We start from the raw sequence: 16,051 nt of genomic DNA, 5'->3' as shown, positions 1-16,051 counted from the left end.
CACTGCCCCAAGTCAAAATGTGTCCTAGGTGTGGTTTAGGAAGAGTGACATGATATCAGCACAATATAAATGTCAGCCAGATTCACAGTCTGTCCAGGATATGAGCTCATTCCCCCTTTATCAACCATCAGGAGAGCACGCCAGGACCTGTTTTATTGATTTATGTTACTTAAGCTAAACAAAAATCACACATTTTTTAAATAGCCACCCATCCAGGAATCTGATAGGAATCAGGAGTTTATATGAACATGTTTTATGTTTTAAATATATTACAACATATCAGATTTCCTTGTGGGAACTGCAAACAAGATATAGAAAAGTTCTTAGAATTTTTTTTTTATTTGTGACCATCTCTGTGAAAATCCAGCTAAAGTAATTTTTTGTGATTTACTTATTGTAAATTGATTTACATAATTTAAAGAACATTCAGTGAAAATATAACCTTGTAAAATTTTACACTGCAAAGATTGAAATTAAAGGTGCCATAGAATGGAAAATTATATTTACTTACCATAGATGAATAGTAAAAGCTCTGTAGATGGTAATGACATATTGTGAGCCTCAAACACGATTGTTTCCTCCTTCTTATGTATACCTCGTGCATGCTGGAATACAGGCCAATCTCACATAACACAGAGGGCCCTATTTTAACAATCTGAAACGCAAGTGCGAAGTGCAAAGCGCAAGTGAGTTTGTGGGCGGATCTTGGGCGCTGTTGCTTTTTTCCCGGCATAAGAAATAACTCTTGCACCGGGCACAAATCAATAAGGGGTTGGTCTGAAGTAGGTTCATTATTCATAGGTGTGGTTTGTGCGTAACGTCAAAAATAAACCAATCAGAATGCTATCCAACATTCCCTTTAAACGCAAGGGCGCAAGTTCCATGGCGGGTTGCCATTATTATGACGGGTTTACCAGGCGCACGCCAGGAGCGGTTCACAGCCGAGGAGACCGACGTTCTTGTAAGAGCAGTCAAAGACAGAGAAGTTGTTTTGTATGGGGATAGGAGAAACCCGCCCAAATCAGCGTCGATTAAACAGGCGTGGGAGGAAATAGGCGCAATTGTCTCATCAGCTGGCATCCCCAGGACGTTGCGCCGCAAGCGCTACAATGATGTCAGGAGACGGGGGAATCCCAAGCTTGCCAGCATAAATCGGGCACAGCGTGTAACGGGAGGTGGATCTGCCTCTACACAGGACCTGACGCCAACAGAGGACATCGCTGCGTCCACCCTCACCGCTGAAAGCCAAGAAACGCAAGCAGTCCAACCCCAAAGTACACTTACAAATCAAGTTCACATACATTAAGGTTTCTTATGAAAACATTTTAATTATTATTTACATAAAATAAACGTAATACAGCCACACAACAAACTTATGAAAAGATTTTAATCGTTATTTGTAATGCATTGTAAATGGACATTTAAAACCATTTCTGGATAATTTTTGCACTTAATAAAGCCACATATCTTCTAAGTAGATATCCATTCTTTGGCACCTTTAAAGTGAAATCAAACTTTTTATGCTCCTGAACTCATCATAAGATTATGAGACTTTAGCCTGGATTTCACAGACAGTTATATATTTCAGGTTTGTTTTACTTAGAGTTCCTTGTCAGGCAAAAATGTGCAAAATCGTAAAGAAAACTCAACTTTCCCATTGAAAAGGCTTTATGTTTTGTACAGTCACATACAGTTCTGCAGTGGGCAGTGTTTAAATAATGTTGACGCAGAAAGTGTATTTAAATTCTTCCTTTTAAATTTTTGGGCTGTTCTTCAGGGTCCGTGGTTACACTACCGGATTTTGTGGTAAATTCTTGGAGCGTTTCTTCAGTCTAAGCTGTAGAGCTTATGACCCAGACTGAAGTTATGATTTACTCTGTAAATCTGAGCAAAAGAGTTTTTGTTTCCTCTTTTCCACAAGTCATCTTCATCTTTATGTGTCTGCGCTTGTGGATAATACTGTGGCCTAGCTAGTAAAGCATGGCACAAGCAACACCAATTGCAGTTTTTAATGCTTTCTAATTCACTTGTGCTCCTGTATTGCTCAGAACAATGTGTTAGATGTGCAAAAGGTTAAAACCACATACTGATTAAAATATATACCTTGTAATGCACAGTTAGTCACTTTGGTTGAAAGTGTCTGACAAATGCATACAGTTTGTAATATAAAATGTAACACTTCAGTATTGCATAGATGTAAATATGTGCCATCTGATCTCAATATGCTTATACAGTTATTCAGGATCAACACAGCTAAAGGGATAGTTTACCCAAAAATGAAACTTTTGGCGTCATTGTTGTTACAAACCTGTATAAATCTTTGTTCTGATCAGAGGCCCCATTGACTTCCATAGTATTCTTTCAATGGGGCCTCTGATCGGTTTGGTTACAAACATTCCTCAAAATATCTTCTTTCGTGTTCATCAGAACAAATAAATTTATACAGGTTTGTAACAACATGAGAGCAAGTAACGATGACAGAATTTTCATTTTTGGGTGAACTATTCCTTTAAATAGTGTGGTGTGGTTAGGCATCATACGATGTCATTATATTGTATAATCAGGGAATTTTCCACTCCACCAGTCCTGGATAGGCGTTGTCCATTTTATTTCCATACTTTTGAGACTGGTTGTCCTCTTCAGAGCGATTAGTTTTAATAGCGTTTGATTTTTTTGATTTAGCAAACTATGATTGCATGTGGTTGTAGAGCCAATGTGAGGATTAAAGTTAGCCTGGCGTGTGCGTAAAGTGACTATTGGTCCGACACTGTGACTTTCACAGGATGCGCCATGTGATAGGTCATGCAGTCAGTTCCTGTTCTGCAGACTTTTCCAAGAGATAAGACAGGCTGAGCAAGCGGTGTAATGGGATTTTGCAGATGCCACTGCCCTGTATTTTAAAACGAAAAACGCCCAGAGGACATTTTTATTGCAAAGTGTTTGTTCATTAAAAGCATACTGGAGCTCCTAGTTAAGTTTTTATCATTCATATATGTAGACAAAACAAACGTGATGTTTGTTGATGTATGCAAATAGAACTCTTAAAGGAAAACAACACTGTTTTTAATATTTTACTATGTCCTTACCTCAACTAAGATGAATTAATACATACCTATCTTTTTTGCAATGCATGCATTTTAATCTTTGTACAGCGCTTTGTGAATGTGTTAGCATTTAGCCTAGCCCCATTCATTCCTATGGCTCCAAACAAAAGTTTTATTTTGTGCCACCATACTTACTCATGTAACAGTCTTTAAATCGGGAAAACATGGAAGTGTTTGGTGCCATCTATATTCATCCCTGTTTGGATCCTAAGGAATGAATGGGGCTAGGCTAAATGCTAACACATTCAGGATGCACTGTACAAAAATTGAGTGCATACATTGAAAAAGATAGGGATGTATTAATTTGTCTAAATTGAGGTAAGTACATAGTAAAATATTGATGTTGTTTTCCTTTAACCTAACAAATTTTCCTTTATTACAGTCAAGCTATATAAAAAAAATGCATGAAATTGGCATGAAATGCCCAGCGATGGTCAGGAAACAGCACTAGCTGACTCAACAGGAAAGCTCACCTCTGCACTACTATACTTTGTAGTTTTAGGGTGGGGATGAGCCGAAACAAAAGAGATATGGTTGTGTTCATATCTGCTGTGAGTGGCAGTGTGTTTCATTAGTCTCTGGATCTGGAGTGCTTGCGGTCTCTTATGAATAGACAGGCTTTGTTCATTCTGTGTTGTTTTTAGTAGGTAAAATCAAACAGAAAAGGTGCACCTGGTCTGTCAGTCTCTGCTGGTGGTGTCTGGCCTATCCAGTGAAATAAAAAAAAAGTGCAGGATCGGCCTGTTGAGACAGTGCAGCATACCTGAAGCACTGATGAATGAAATCTCATCTCTCTTCTCAGACATATAATGTTCAGTGGTTTTTATCTCGCCACCTGTACATTTTCCCTTTCAACCCTGTTAACTGTGAATAAACACACAAGGTCATAGTGACATTTTTAAGCATGTTCCTCACGAATAAACATACACTCCTTCTGCAGATTCTTTAACCAAAGTACAAATAAATACAACTGTATCCTTTTGATATTTAACCCTGTACACATACACAAATAAACACACATATGCATGCATGCACACAATCACCTACCTTCTACTGATTTTTAAAACCCTGTAAAGTTTATTTCATGCATTCTGACTTATTAACAATGTTAAAGAGTTGGATTCCTTATGCGAAACATAGGCAAATTGTCAAAAAAGCAGTTAGACGTATGATAGAGTGCACTTCACCGGGGTCATCCAAGTTTTTTTTATTTGATTTTATTTTTTTATGGGCAATTTTAGTGCTGGAAGTACAGTGGAAGTCTTAATATGGACACATTTACTATTGTCTCATTACAAAAAAATTTTGATCAGGATATTTATATGGTAATATAAATTGCATTTATATAGCTTAGGATATATATAGCCTTTGTTACGGTTGTTTATATATGTATACAGTAGGGATAGGACGGTATGAAAATTTCATATCATGATTATAGTGACCAAAGTTATCACGGTTATCAATATTATCATGGTTTTGTTAAAATAAGATGGAAATGTTAAAAAAGAACTGATACACACACTGATTTTTTTTTTAAAAGTTTTATTTTTGAAAATCACAATTTAATATTTCATGTCCCTGAAATTATTTCTGTGGTAAAAATAAATAAGTAAATCTGTCTAATAAGTTTACCCTGAATGAATACAATACATTATCCCTTAAATGCATTCTTGTGCAAAAAACTATGTTGCATGTGCACGCCTGTGTCAAACTGTTTCTGGCTGGACAGGATTTACCACGAGTTTTCAAAATCACGGTAATCAAACTAGGGCTGGAACGACGCGTCGACGAAGTCGATTACGTCGATTACGTAATTACGTCGATTTGCCGGAAATGCGTCGATGCGTCGCATTGTTTACGTTTTCAAATGAAGGCGGCTTCAGCTCCGACCGGATAATACAAGTGTTATACCAAACAGCCAGAACGTGATCAAAAGTGTGGGAATACTTTAAGCAGAGACCAAATAAAACACATACTGTGTAAAACTGAAATGGCATACCACAGCAGCGCAACATCTGTGCATGATCATCTTAAAAGAAAACAACCTGGAGCTCTCCGACCTCAGAATGACGCGACGGCAGCGTAAGTATTTGAATTTTTACAGTAAGTTTTTATACAACAATAGAATCAATGCAGGCATATATGGTGCTTAATACAGCTGTGTTTACATCTTAGTTTAATACGAGTTGCGAGACGCCTGACAGACACGACATTGCATCGCGTCTGGGCAGTATGTTGAAACAGTAAATAAAGAGCGGGACAAGTTTAACTTTTTATATTAAGAAGTTATGAAATAATAAGTTACTGTGTTACACTGAGATAGGCATGTGCCCGCGTGCACTGAAAGCCAGCTGGCAGCGCGGAGTTCCCATAGCTTATTTTTTTGCTATGTGCGCAGATATTATAAAAGCTCGTCTCGTTAGGTATTCCTGACATGCGTTTATTTAAAGTAACAGCAGCGTAAACGCCGTTTATAAAATATTAGAAGATCATGCTAACTAAATTTGTATTTACCCGAGACTTAAGAAAAGTTAAATGTTAAAGTTGATGCTAAATGAGAATGCAGTAACGTTACTACTGATAGTAATAATATTAACAGTAATAATATAATGGTTACATTTTATAATAAGGGTTCATGAATCACAATGAACTTATTTTTACTTCAGTCTGAACTAATGCTGAGTAAATGCATGTACTAATCATAAACGAAGTGAAGAGTCATCATTAAGTACAACATGACATGTTTTTTAGTTAATGTATTAATAAACAATGATTTCATGTGAGTCATTTTGTAGTTAATGATGACTCTTCATTAGTTTATGATTAGCACTAGGGCTGGAACAATAAAGAGCAGGACATGTTTTTATATTAATAAGGAGTTATTATTCAGTTTGATTTATTTTTATTTTACTTCTTTAATATTAATATATTTTATTTGTTTAAGTGAATAATGCCCCTTTTGCACTGTTTATGTTAGGCTGAATTAATGTTGGACTTGTTTTTATGTGATTTGTTATATTTTCCTTGGCACTGGCACTGTTTGTGTATTTGTTTAATTGAGAAAATGCTTCAATAAAATGTTGGCATTAATAGCAGATGTTACATTTATTATTTGTAAAAAAAAATCTTTATTTAGACTATTCGATTAATCGAAAAAATAATCGATAGACTAATCGGTTGAAAAAATAGTCGAAATTTGCAGCTCTAAATCAAACAACGTTGTAATGATACTTACATTTTTATAACTCCGTTTTTAAAATTTTTGTCAAAACATGTTTATTATTATGTTATCATTAGGGATGTGCATTTATGTCATTTTTTCATTTCGATTAATCCATAGGTCTGAAGAACGAGTACTCGATTAACTGGGGGCGGGGCAATCAAAGGGGCATCATGAGGGTACACATCATGGTGAAAATGAAAATATTTTTATTAAAAACACTCAAATAAAACTTAATTTTGAAGAAACTATGACAGAACAATGAACCCATACTAGATTTTTAATGAATGAAATGTTTTTAACAGAAACCTCTAACAGGAAAAGCTGCGTGAAGAAGTGAAACTAAAGGGTTAATAAACACAAACCGAAGCGCTTTCTATATGATGCACTCTACATAATTTTAAGCTTTTATACAACATAAATGTACAACGTGCATCTATCTGTATAAAATGCAACACTTCAACGAAGTTTTTAACTAAGTTATAAAAAAAAAAACAAGTTTAACTCCCTTTGTGGATGTGCATCTTAAACAGCGCACTTTTAAACACGTCCAGTCAAAGCTCAAGCTTCATCATAACATTAAGCAGCTTTAAGTGTTTTGCTATCATTTTAGCATTTAGCTGTGTCGTGTCGTCCTCTTTCCTCAGTCAAGATGTTATAATAATGCTCGTATGGCTCTCTGGTATCTCTTGACATTTGATGTTCAAATATGAGATGATAACCCATTGAACTTTTGACGGCGCTGTACATTTTGCACCTGACTGACTGTATTTCCGAAAATCACGGCTTCCTTTTAAACCATAGTGCCTCAGTGATGTGAGGTGTGGCCAGCTTCACGGGATCAGCGGGCTGCCGCGCAATGCGCGGATCGGCGGGTTGCTGCGGCGGTCGCGTGGAATTATCTGTTTGTTTTTAAATCACGCATGGTAATGTCATACGCCGATCTGCGTAGCTCGAAACGACGTCAAAAACGCATCTTCAGACCCTCCAGTCTTTACTACTACATGCGCTTGTAATGCTAATCAGACATCCAAATGCCGCCATACAGGGCCGGTTCTAGATAGTTGGAGGCCCTAGGCAAAATTTATGTTGGAGGCCCCTCACACCCCTCTAATTTTCTGAATAATCTGAGAAAGTGTTTTTCTACCCTGTAAGAAATCAAAGCAACTGTAAACCTCCGTCACCACAACAAAAGGCCCGCCAAAAACAGCGCGCGAATATCATTCAAAAAAGGTGCCTACAACTGCCATAAATGCGTTTGGTGTGATCAGCCCCTTACTGAACCAATATACAGTATAAAGTTATCTATTAGACTATGGATATATTCATATTTTTCAATACCTTTTTATACCTTAAATATCCATAATAACGCCAGTTTTGTTTGCTGTTTGACTTTAAATACAAACTTTTTTAACTTGACTATTTTGATAGTCAGCTTCCCACGCGATGCTATCGTGCACATCCATTCAAAGTGTCTAAACAGAGTCAGAAGCGCTCAAGTTTGAGCTGTCCTGAAATGACGTTGATAAACAGAACAAAGCTAAGATTATTTTTTAAATGCATTATTTTAAAATACCTGCATCATGTGCTGAACTGTCTTTGCATGCCGCTTTTGCTAAGCAGGAAAAGGACGTGATAGCCGCTTTCAGCGTCACTCAAAGTGGGTCAGCTGCAGAGATTTGAATGCTGTTCATCTAGGCTTCATTAACTTCATGAGGCGTTGCAAGAACCGACAGGTGGATGATATCAAAGCACTGCGAGAGCGAATCGAGAAATCATACAGAGGAGTTTGCTTATCAATCGTTCTCACGTTACTTTGATGTCAAACGTCTGCGTTCTTACGGCGGATAAAGTCGAACTCACCTTAAAACTGTATTTATTGCTGTCGGACTAGCGCACATGGATTTAGCAGTTATGGAGGCCCCCCCTCCAAGCTTGAGGCCCTAGGCATTTGCCTACTCTGCCTATAGCTAGCGCCGGCCCTACCGCCATATCAACAATAAATAAATAAATAAACCCACATGATCATCGTTTTCGTGATTGATCATCGATGCCACGTTCGAGTACTCGAGCAATTGAGTACTCATGCCCATCCCTAGTTATCATGTAATTATTTTGTTTTATGGTGCTACTTAGCTGTATTTTTTATGTTATGAAGGTTTAAATCAAAACAAACCAACTGCAGTTGAATTGATATTAATTCGAATGCACAACCAAAAAACAAGATTTCTGAAAAATAAAAAATATCTCGTTTTGCAACGAAACTCATATATTGTTTTATGTAAATAAGTTGGCAGGATGATTTACAAAAATTCTAGAAACATGTTTACTATGGGTTTTGTAACCGTATATCAGTGACTTTTTTTAAAAACCACGCATAAACTTTTCTCAAAAATTAGGGATGCACCGATTCCACTTTTTTGGAATACGAGTACGAGTACCTGCATTTCAGTACTTGCCGATACCGATACCGAGTACTTAATAAAAAAAACATGATTTAAATTTACAGGTAACAGCTTTAGTCTTATAATTTAACAAAAAACAAAGGACTAGCTTTCCAGTTTGTTGTAAACTCTGCCTCTTTGGACAACACAAGAGGCATTAACCCCTTACACGCCACTCAAACATAGATATTTCTTAGACCGTGGTATCGATTCCAGGTATCGGGAGACTTTTAACGAGTACGAGTACTTTAGAAAATGTGGTATCGAGGCCGATACCCGATACCAGTATCGGTGCATCCCTATCAAAAATACAAACATGTACATACATGTTGCTCACATATCATTGTAGCCCAGTTTGTGCTGTACACAGCGTTATGAGTCATTTACCATTTTAATGTTTTTAAGCAACTGAAAAAGCACAAATGTCAGTGCAGGTCAAAATTAGGGCTGTCACAAGGATTAAATAAATGTCTAATCGTGATTGTTTGACCTCATCGCGATGATTTCAGTTCACTGCAATGATTGCACATCTCTCTAAAAAACACAAGGGCAATGCAGCACCTTTATAAACGAGACAGTATCAGATGGATCTCATTTAATGAAATGCTGCAAAACTTTGATAAGCAGTATGAACTGGCAGGTAAAACATACATTTCCAAAACAGCAATTCCAAATTTAGGGAAGTAAGGGATGCTATTCTTAAGGATCTGTAAGGAATTGATTTTTTTGCAGCCACTACAGACGTGGTCCAGTACTAATATGACCTTAGTAGGATTGGCTACTATTTAAGGCCTGTTCTGGTATAGTCAGTTTATTTTGATTGCTTTTTTATTATCAGTTATTTTTGTGTTTATTTCTTGTTAAGAATTTGTAGTTTTTGAAAGATATATTCATTAAATAATTACTTTTAAATGTGTTTTATGTGTATTAATATTTACTGCCAGGATTTACGATTTAATTTAAATACTTAAACAACATACATGTTAGCCTAGCCTCTAAATTTGCATATAACATATTCTATTAAATCTATTGATACAGTATAAAGAAAATACATTCATTGCAAAAACAAAACAATGAACTTAACGACCTAGTGTTTTTTATTACTGGCTGCTGCATGTGGACTTTTGATGATGTCATCTGGGCTTCTTGTACTCACATTGAGTCAACAGACACAACAGACACTGTGTACTGTATAAACACGATAAGATCCAGAATCAGGTGCGGCTGAAACCCGAGTATATCACAATATTGATACCAGCACTGCAGTCACGCCATTTGTGACAGGAAGAACTATGGTTGCTTCCCTCTCTACAGCTTCCTTATTTTGTGGTCCATTAATCATCCCAACGTTCTGTTTGACCGTGTGTGAGGGAGGAATAGGAAATAAAAGGATCAGAATGAAAAAGTTACATCGCACCATCTGGACTGAAACCGGGCTGAGCGTCCAAGCGCTGAGTTTATTCTGACTAAATCTGTATGGAGATCATCTCTCCACATGAAAAGGGTCTTTCATCACTTAACCAGAGGGAATGAAATCATACCCACGGCAGACATTCCCAGACATGTCCAAAAACTGACGTCCCCCTTACTTGGATGATCCTTACAGAATTGATGCGTGAATCACAGCTTTGAAATCACAGGATGTATCTATGATTCAATGCTGAGGAAATCACACATGCGTCTCTAGTTACTCGCACTGATTTTATTGTGTTGTTTGCATTAGCGCTTCATTATTTTATCCTGGCTTCTTTAAAAGACACTTTCTGTACGAGTGGGCCGGAGCTGTCTGCTCACAGAGAATCAATAGGAATAAATACAAGTGAGATTATAAAGCATAAAAGGTCTAAAGGGATAGTTTATGTATTTTGTCATGCAAGACTTTAGTTAATTTCTTGTTGTTTTCTCTGGTTACTTTCAGTGCTTGATAATTGGAGGAGGCCCTTGTGGTTTGCGGACCGCGATCGAGTTGGCTTTCCTCGGGGCCAAAGTTGTGGTTATAGAGAAGAGAGACACATTCGCCAGAAACAATGTCCTGCATCTCTGGCCCTACACAATTCATGACCTCAGAGGTTTGGGTGCCAAAAAGTTTTACGGCAAGTTCTGCGCTGGAGCCATCGATCACATCAGTGAGTTTTAAAGCAGGCTCTCATGTCCTGTGCTCATTTTGAATATTATGGGCAGGTATCCATAACTTCCTTTTTTAGTTCTTCTTTATCTACTATTTAAAGGGATAGTACAGTATATAAAAATGACTCTATGATTTACTCCCCCTTAAGCCATCCTCGATGTATATGATTATCTTGTTAAGACTAACCTTATATCAGTTAAACTAGATATACTAGTTATGTCCTGGGTGTTCCAAGCTTTACTGTGCATTCACACCAGACGTGGAAGAGGCAGCAAGCGCGAGTGATTTACATGTTAAGTCAATGCAAAGACACGAATTGGTATCCTGCAGCGTGGTACCTGCGAATTGCACGGATCACGCGGTGCAAATTGAGTGTTTCTGTGGGAAAAATCTGAATTTTGTTGGATATACCAAGCAGGAGCTTGCTTTAGTAGTGACATAATTACATGAAGCGAGCGGAGTTGCATAAGCCCCTCCCATGACGCAAATTTCCATGTGAATGTCTCGAATGACTAGAATTTCACGCGCGGCTTTAACACGCGAATGAAGCGAGTACAACTACGCGCTAAAAGAGCATTTTTGCAGCCTCTACCCATAGACTGTAAAAAAATATGGACGTAGTGTCCGTGACGTCACCCATTGGTTTGTGAAGATCGTTTTTGAAGCTTAAAGTAGGCGTTGACTGCCGTCGCCATCTTGGCCGCGCGTCACTCTCTGAAAACCGAAAATGGGTAAAGAGGCGGGACATGGGTGAAGCTGAGGTGACTGGTTGCTGAAACCACGCCTGCCTAGCTCGATTCTAGTGACCGCAATGGCTGTTCACCCCTCACTCAAGTGGCCACGCCCTTAATTATGCAGAACTTTAAGGCTTAATATAATTTAAACGGATGAGTTACAAAAAAATTCACCCCTCTCACAGTTATCATGAAGGGCAAAATTAGCTATACAGACCAAAAATACTTTTTGTAGAAGGCTGTTAACATATTATTTTTTACTGTAAAGTTGGGCATTTTTAACATGGAGGTTAACTCTTTCCCCGCCAGCTGAGATAATTCCATTTTTGTGAAGGACTTTTGATAGAGATCAGATGCAGAGCGATCTTTAAAACATACACGGAGATACAGCTGTTTGACCTAGGGCAATACTTCCGGGTTTTATAAGTTGCACCTGGTGGATAGTAGCGGTATTGCAAATTGACGAGATAACTTGTCAGTGGCGGGGAAAGAGTTAATGGGAATGAATAGCAGTTTAAATCACTTCCGTATTGGCTTCATCAGAGACATCGGAAGGTTGCCCCTCGCCTTTACCGCGTCTGGTGTGAAAGCACCATTATAATGGTAGTAAATGGTGCTTTTTGATTTAAAGCCCCAAAAAAGTACATTCATCCTTCAGAGAAGTAATCCAGATGGTTCCAGTGGGTTAATAAAGGCCTACATAGGGCAATCAATGCAAATTTGTATGGAAAGTATAAATATTTAAAAGTTTACAAACTAAAATAACTAGCTTTCGATAATAACCGACGTGGGTGAGAGAGTGCTTTTCCATTGTACGCTACGTCCTTACATTGGACATACGCTTTCTCTTGAACGACTTGAGTCGTTACCGGAAGTGTAGATTACTTTTGTGAAGGATAGATCATTAAATTTAAATTAAAAGCACTATTTACTACCATTATACCCAGCTAACACACAACGTCCTATCTATGTAGTTTATTGGTCATTTTTGGTAATTTCATGACTTACCAGCTGGCAACGTAACTGTTACGTCCCAGGGAGGTCATTTCATTACCATTTCAATTATATAAACGTTAATTTCCTTTTCTATTTAGGTTAGCTTGTTTAAACTTTTCAGTCTCAAAGTTTACCTTAAATAAGTCAAAATATATTAGATATTTAACCACCATACGAGCTGCTTTTTACATAGCAAACAAAAAACAGCACGCACCTCCCACCTTCAGCTGAACTCAATCTCGTGCACAGCACGGCGTCTGACAGGACAGATGTTTATCTGAACTGAGACCCAAACACAAAACTTACAACACAAAACTTTTAATCCATTACGTTGTCTCGACGTACACGTGACAGGCAGATTACATTGCGAAGTTACGTCCAGTAACATAACGTAAGTTTGGTCATCCTATTATGTCGACGTTACGTAACAGTTATGTATTTGTGTTAGCTGGGTAAAGCTTGGAATAGCCAAGACATTTTATAATATAACTCTTATTGTGTTAGTCTGTAATCAAGGATGGCTTGAGGGCAGAGCCGGCGCCAGACCATAACTAACAGGGGGGCACTCGGCTTCCAACGGGGGGCACGCAATAGCAACAATAACTTGCAAAAACAAGACATCAAAACAACAAATACATCAAGCACACACTCATACAACTGGTACAGACTGTCAGCTCATTTCCCGTATAAAGTGCAAAAGACCACAAACTATGCGCAAAACTATTGAACTTCGACCGCGGCGTGAGCGCAACCTGAGCTCCGCTGCGCTCGCGCTACTCGACGTAACAACAAACCGACCTCGCGCGGCGCAAGCCATTGAAATGAGTGGGTTTCATAGCACAGTGCACACGGCGTCCTAGCTTTAAAAAAGCCGCTTTACCATAATCACGTCGTAATGCTGTTAACGGTCTATAGCCACACTTCACATTTAAGCTTACGTAATTTAAAACAACGCTAACTTACCTTTGAAATAGCTGAAGACGGCGTGTAAGAACATTAAACTTCCTTAAAACAGTGTCCTGTAGATTTGTAAATTCCACCTCACCTCTAATCTCTGAGTTTGAGCCAGTCTGTGTTTGCATGAAGTCAGATGAAGCAGGCGGTGCTGGTTCGTTCTAAATGTTCTAATATCCATATTTTACACGATCCATAAAATGCCGCGAAAAAACACGTTGCTAGTATCAAGTCACAAATATGCTAAAGACTTAAGACGGGTGAGACGCGGCAATACATCCAATCAGAGAAACTGGTCTATTTTTCAATTAAAGAAAACATATATCAACTATATTTTCCTCATTTGATTACATTACAAGTCATGAAACATTCAATGTTTAATTTATTTTAATTATTCTTGATATATATTAAATTAATAAAAAACTTTGTAGGGGGGCACGACAACCTGTTCGGGGGGGCACTGCCCGCGAATGCCCCCCCATGACGCCGGCCCTGCTTGAGGGTGAATAAATCATGGGGTAATTTGCATTTTTTAGTGAACTATCCCTTTAAAGGTCTTTGAAAGTCAAATTAACTATTTTAAAAGTTTTTTTGTCATTTTTGAAACTTGAAAGTCCCAGTTCCTTTCCACTTACATTGTACGAAAATGATAACATACTTTTATTTCGGGGTGAACTGTCCTAGCCGTAAAGCTTTAAGGGAAAATGTGATCATGTTTCTCTCTCCCCTGAAAGCAGCACTGGTATTCCCACATTTGTTAATTAGTGTGTTTTTAAGCAGTGTTAGCGTGACTATGAAGCTGATGGTTTTTGTTCGGGCTGTCTTTGGCAGGCATTCGGCAGCTCCAGCTAATGCTCCTGAAGATCGCTCTGCTTGTTGGTGTGGAGTTTCACATAAATGTGGAGTTTGTCAAGCTGCTCGAACCTCCAGTGGACCAGGAGAATGAAGGTGAAGCTTTTGATCCCAGTTATATTCGGTACAATAGATGTTTAATCACAGCTATGGACAGCTCCAAAATTAATCAGGGTTCTACTACAAAACAACTAATTTCCGCAAGGACTATTTCCCATTTTTTTTAAATACTAGTAAAGTCACATCTATTGTCTAACATAAATGATATGTGCATTATGCAAAGACTAAAAATAAAACTATTGTAACTATTTCTATTTAGATATCTTATATTTGAGTGTCATTACAGCTTACATCTTTGGCCACAAGCGTCATGAGTTGCGATAACATTTTAATTTATATTCGTCAACCAATCTAATTTCAACAACATTATTATAAACCTTCGAATCAAATGGTCTTTAAGATCATGAAAGACTTCATGTGTTTGGTCTGCTCATGCACATTTGTCTGGTATTGTAAATGCACAAACTGCTAAGCTATTGTTTGTTTTTTATTTACTGACCATAGAGACATGTTTATCTCATGAATGCTTTTTCAGTATGAGCTAATAGTGTGTTTTTGTTGAAGCTTAATTATCTCAATCCTTATTTAACCTTACATCCCGTCTAAAGTTTCGGTCTGGGATCGCATTGTTGATTGCTTCTAGATTCGGTTAGTTTGGTTTTCTTCTTTAGGGGTTTTGAAGATTACTAGGGAAAAGCTGGGACAACGTACTTCCTGTCTCATTACAATAGCCAATAGTTTCCATGCCAACCAAATAACACCTGCAATGCTGTTAAAGTATTTTTAACATTAACACGGATCATTTTCCGAGTCCCTTCTGTGTCCTTTCCATTCTTTCACTACTCATATACAGGAATGTCTCACAATTAATTTCATGAGATTTCTAGAGATCAAAGAAATGAATGAATTATTAGTTGATGGTGGTAATTAGAAACAGACTCCTTGGTCCAAGTGCTTTGTGATGCATTGTGTTTCCAGATGTGGCCACTTTGGTCATCTTTGGAAGAACGACAACACAAAAGCTTATCCCTTCCCGAGGTCCTCGGCCGCTTGGATCCTCAGACTTCAGACCATTAGTAATCCCCTTTTCTCTCTCTCTTTAACAGCAATGACAGCTAGCTGATAAAACCAAAAGAGCTTTCTAAAATAAGATCCTGTGACTGTTGTGACCTTTTGCAATGGCCTTGAGGCGATATTCACTTGCCCTGAGTTTAGTGCAGTATGATCAAGAAAATGTCTATTCTTTAGACCAGTGGTTCCCAACCTTTTTAACTTTAAGGCCCCCTAGTTGCCCACAACAATATTTGAAGGCCCCCCACTCACTCAATTTTTTCCAAATAAAATTAACGAGCTTGGAATGACTCGACAGACACTACTAAAATGGTTAAAAAATAAGAAACATCTTGATTTTGCTTGTTTTAGCTTATTTTTTTTTTTTAGAATTTTAAGTCATCATGAGGCCCCCTTGGAAACCTGCTGAGGCCCCCCTTTTTATTTAAAACACTCAAATAAAACTTAATTTTGAAGAAACTATGACAGAAAATGTACACATACTAGAT

General features: G+C 37.8%; 1 protein-coding gene across 7 annotated transcripts in view; it reads left to right on the top strand.

Annotated features, from left to right (window-relative positions):
* mical2a (microtubule associated monooxygenase, calponin and LIM domain containing 2a) overlaps nucleotides 1-16,051 on the top strand; it is a 76,318-nt gene that overhangs the window by 19,003 nt on the left and 41,264 nt on the right. For 6 of the 7 annotated variants that reach the window (XM_065261552.1, XM_065261550.1, XM_065261549.1 and 3 more), the window contains exons 3-4: nucleotides 10,687-10,894; nucleotides 14,412-14,528. In XM_065261552.1, coding sequence (XP_065117624.1) covers nucleotides 10,687-10,894; nucleotides 14,412-14,528 — 325 coding nt within the window. The remainder of the gene's footprint in view (nucleotides 1-10,686; nucleotides 10,895-14,411; nucleotides 14,529-16,051) is intronic. The other variant, XM_065261551.2, reaches the window with a different exon arrangement.

The sequence above is a fragment of the Paramisgurnus dabryanus genome, chromosome 2, assembly GCF_030506205.2.
Source record: "Paramisgurnus dabryanus chromosome 2, PD_genome_1.1, whole genome shotgun sequence".
In the NCBI taxonomy this organism is placed as follows: Eukaryota; Metazoa; Chordata; class Actinopteri; order Cypriniformes; family Cobitidae; genus Paramisgurnus; species Paramisgurnus dabryanus.
This window is presented reverse-complemented; position numbering and strand designations above follow the sequence as displayed.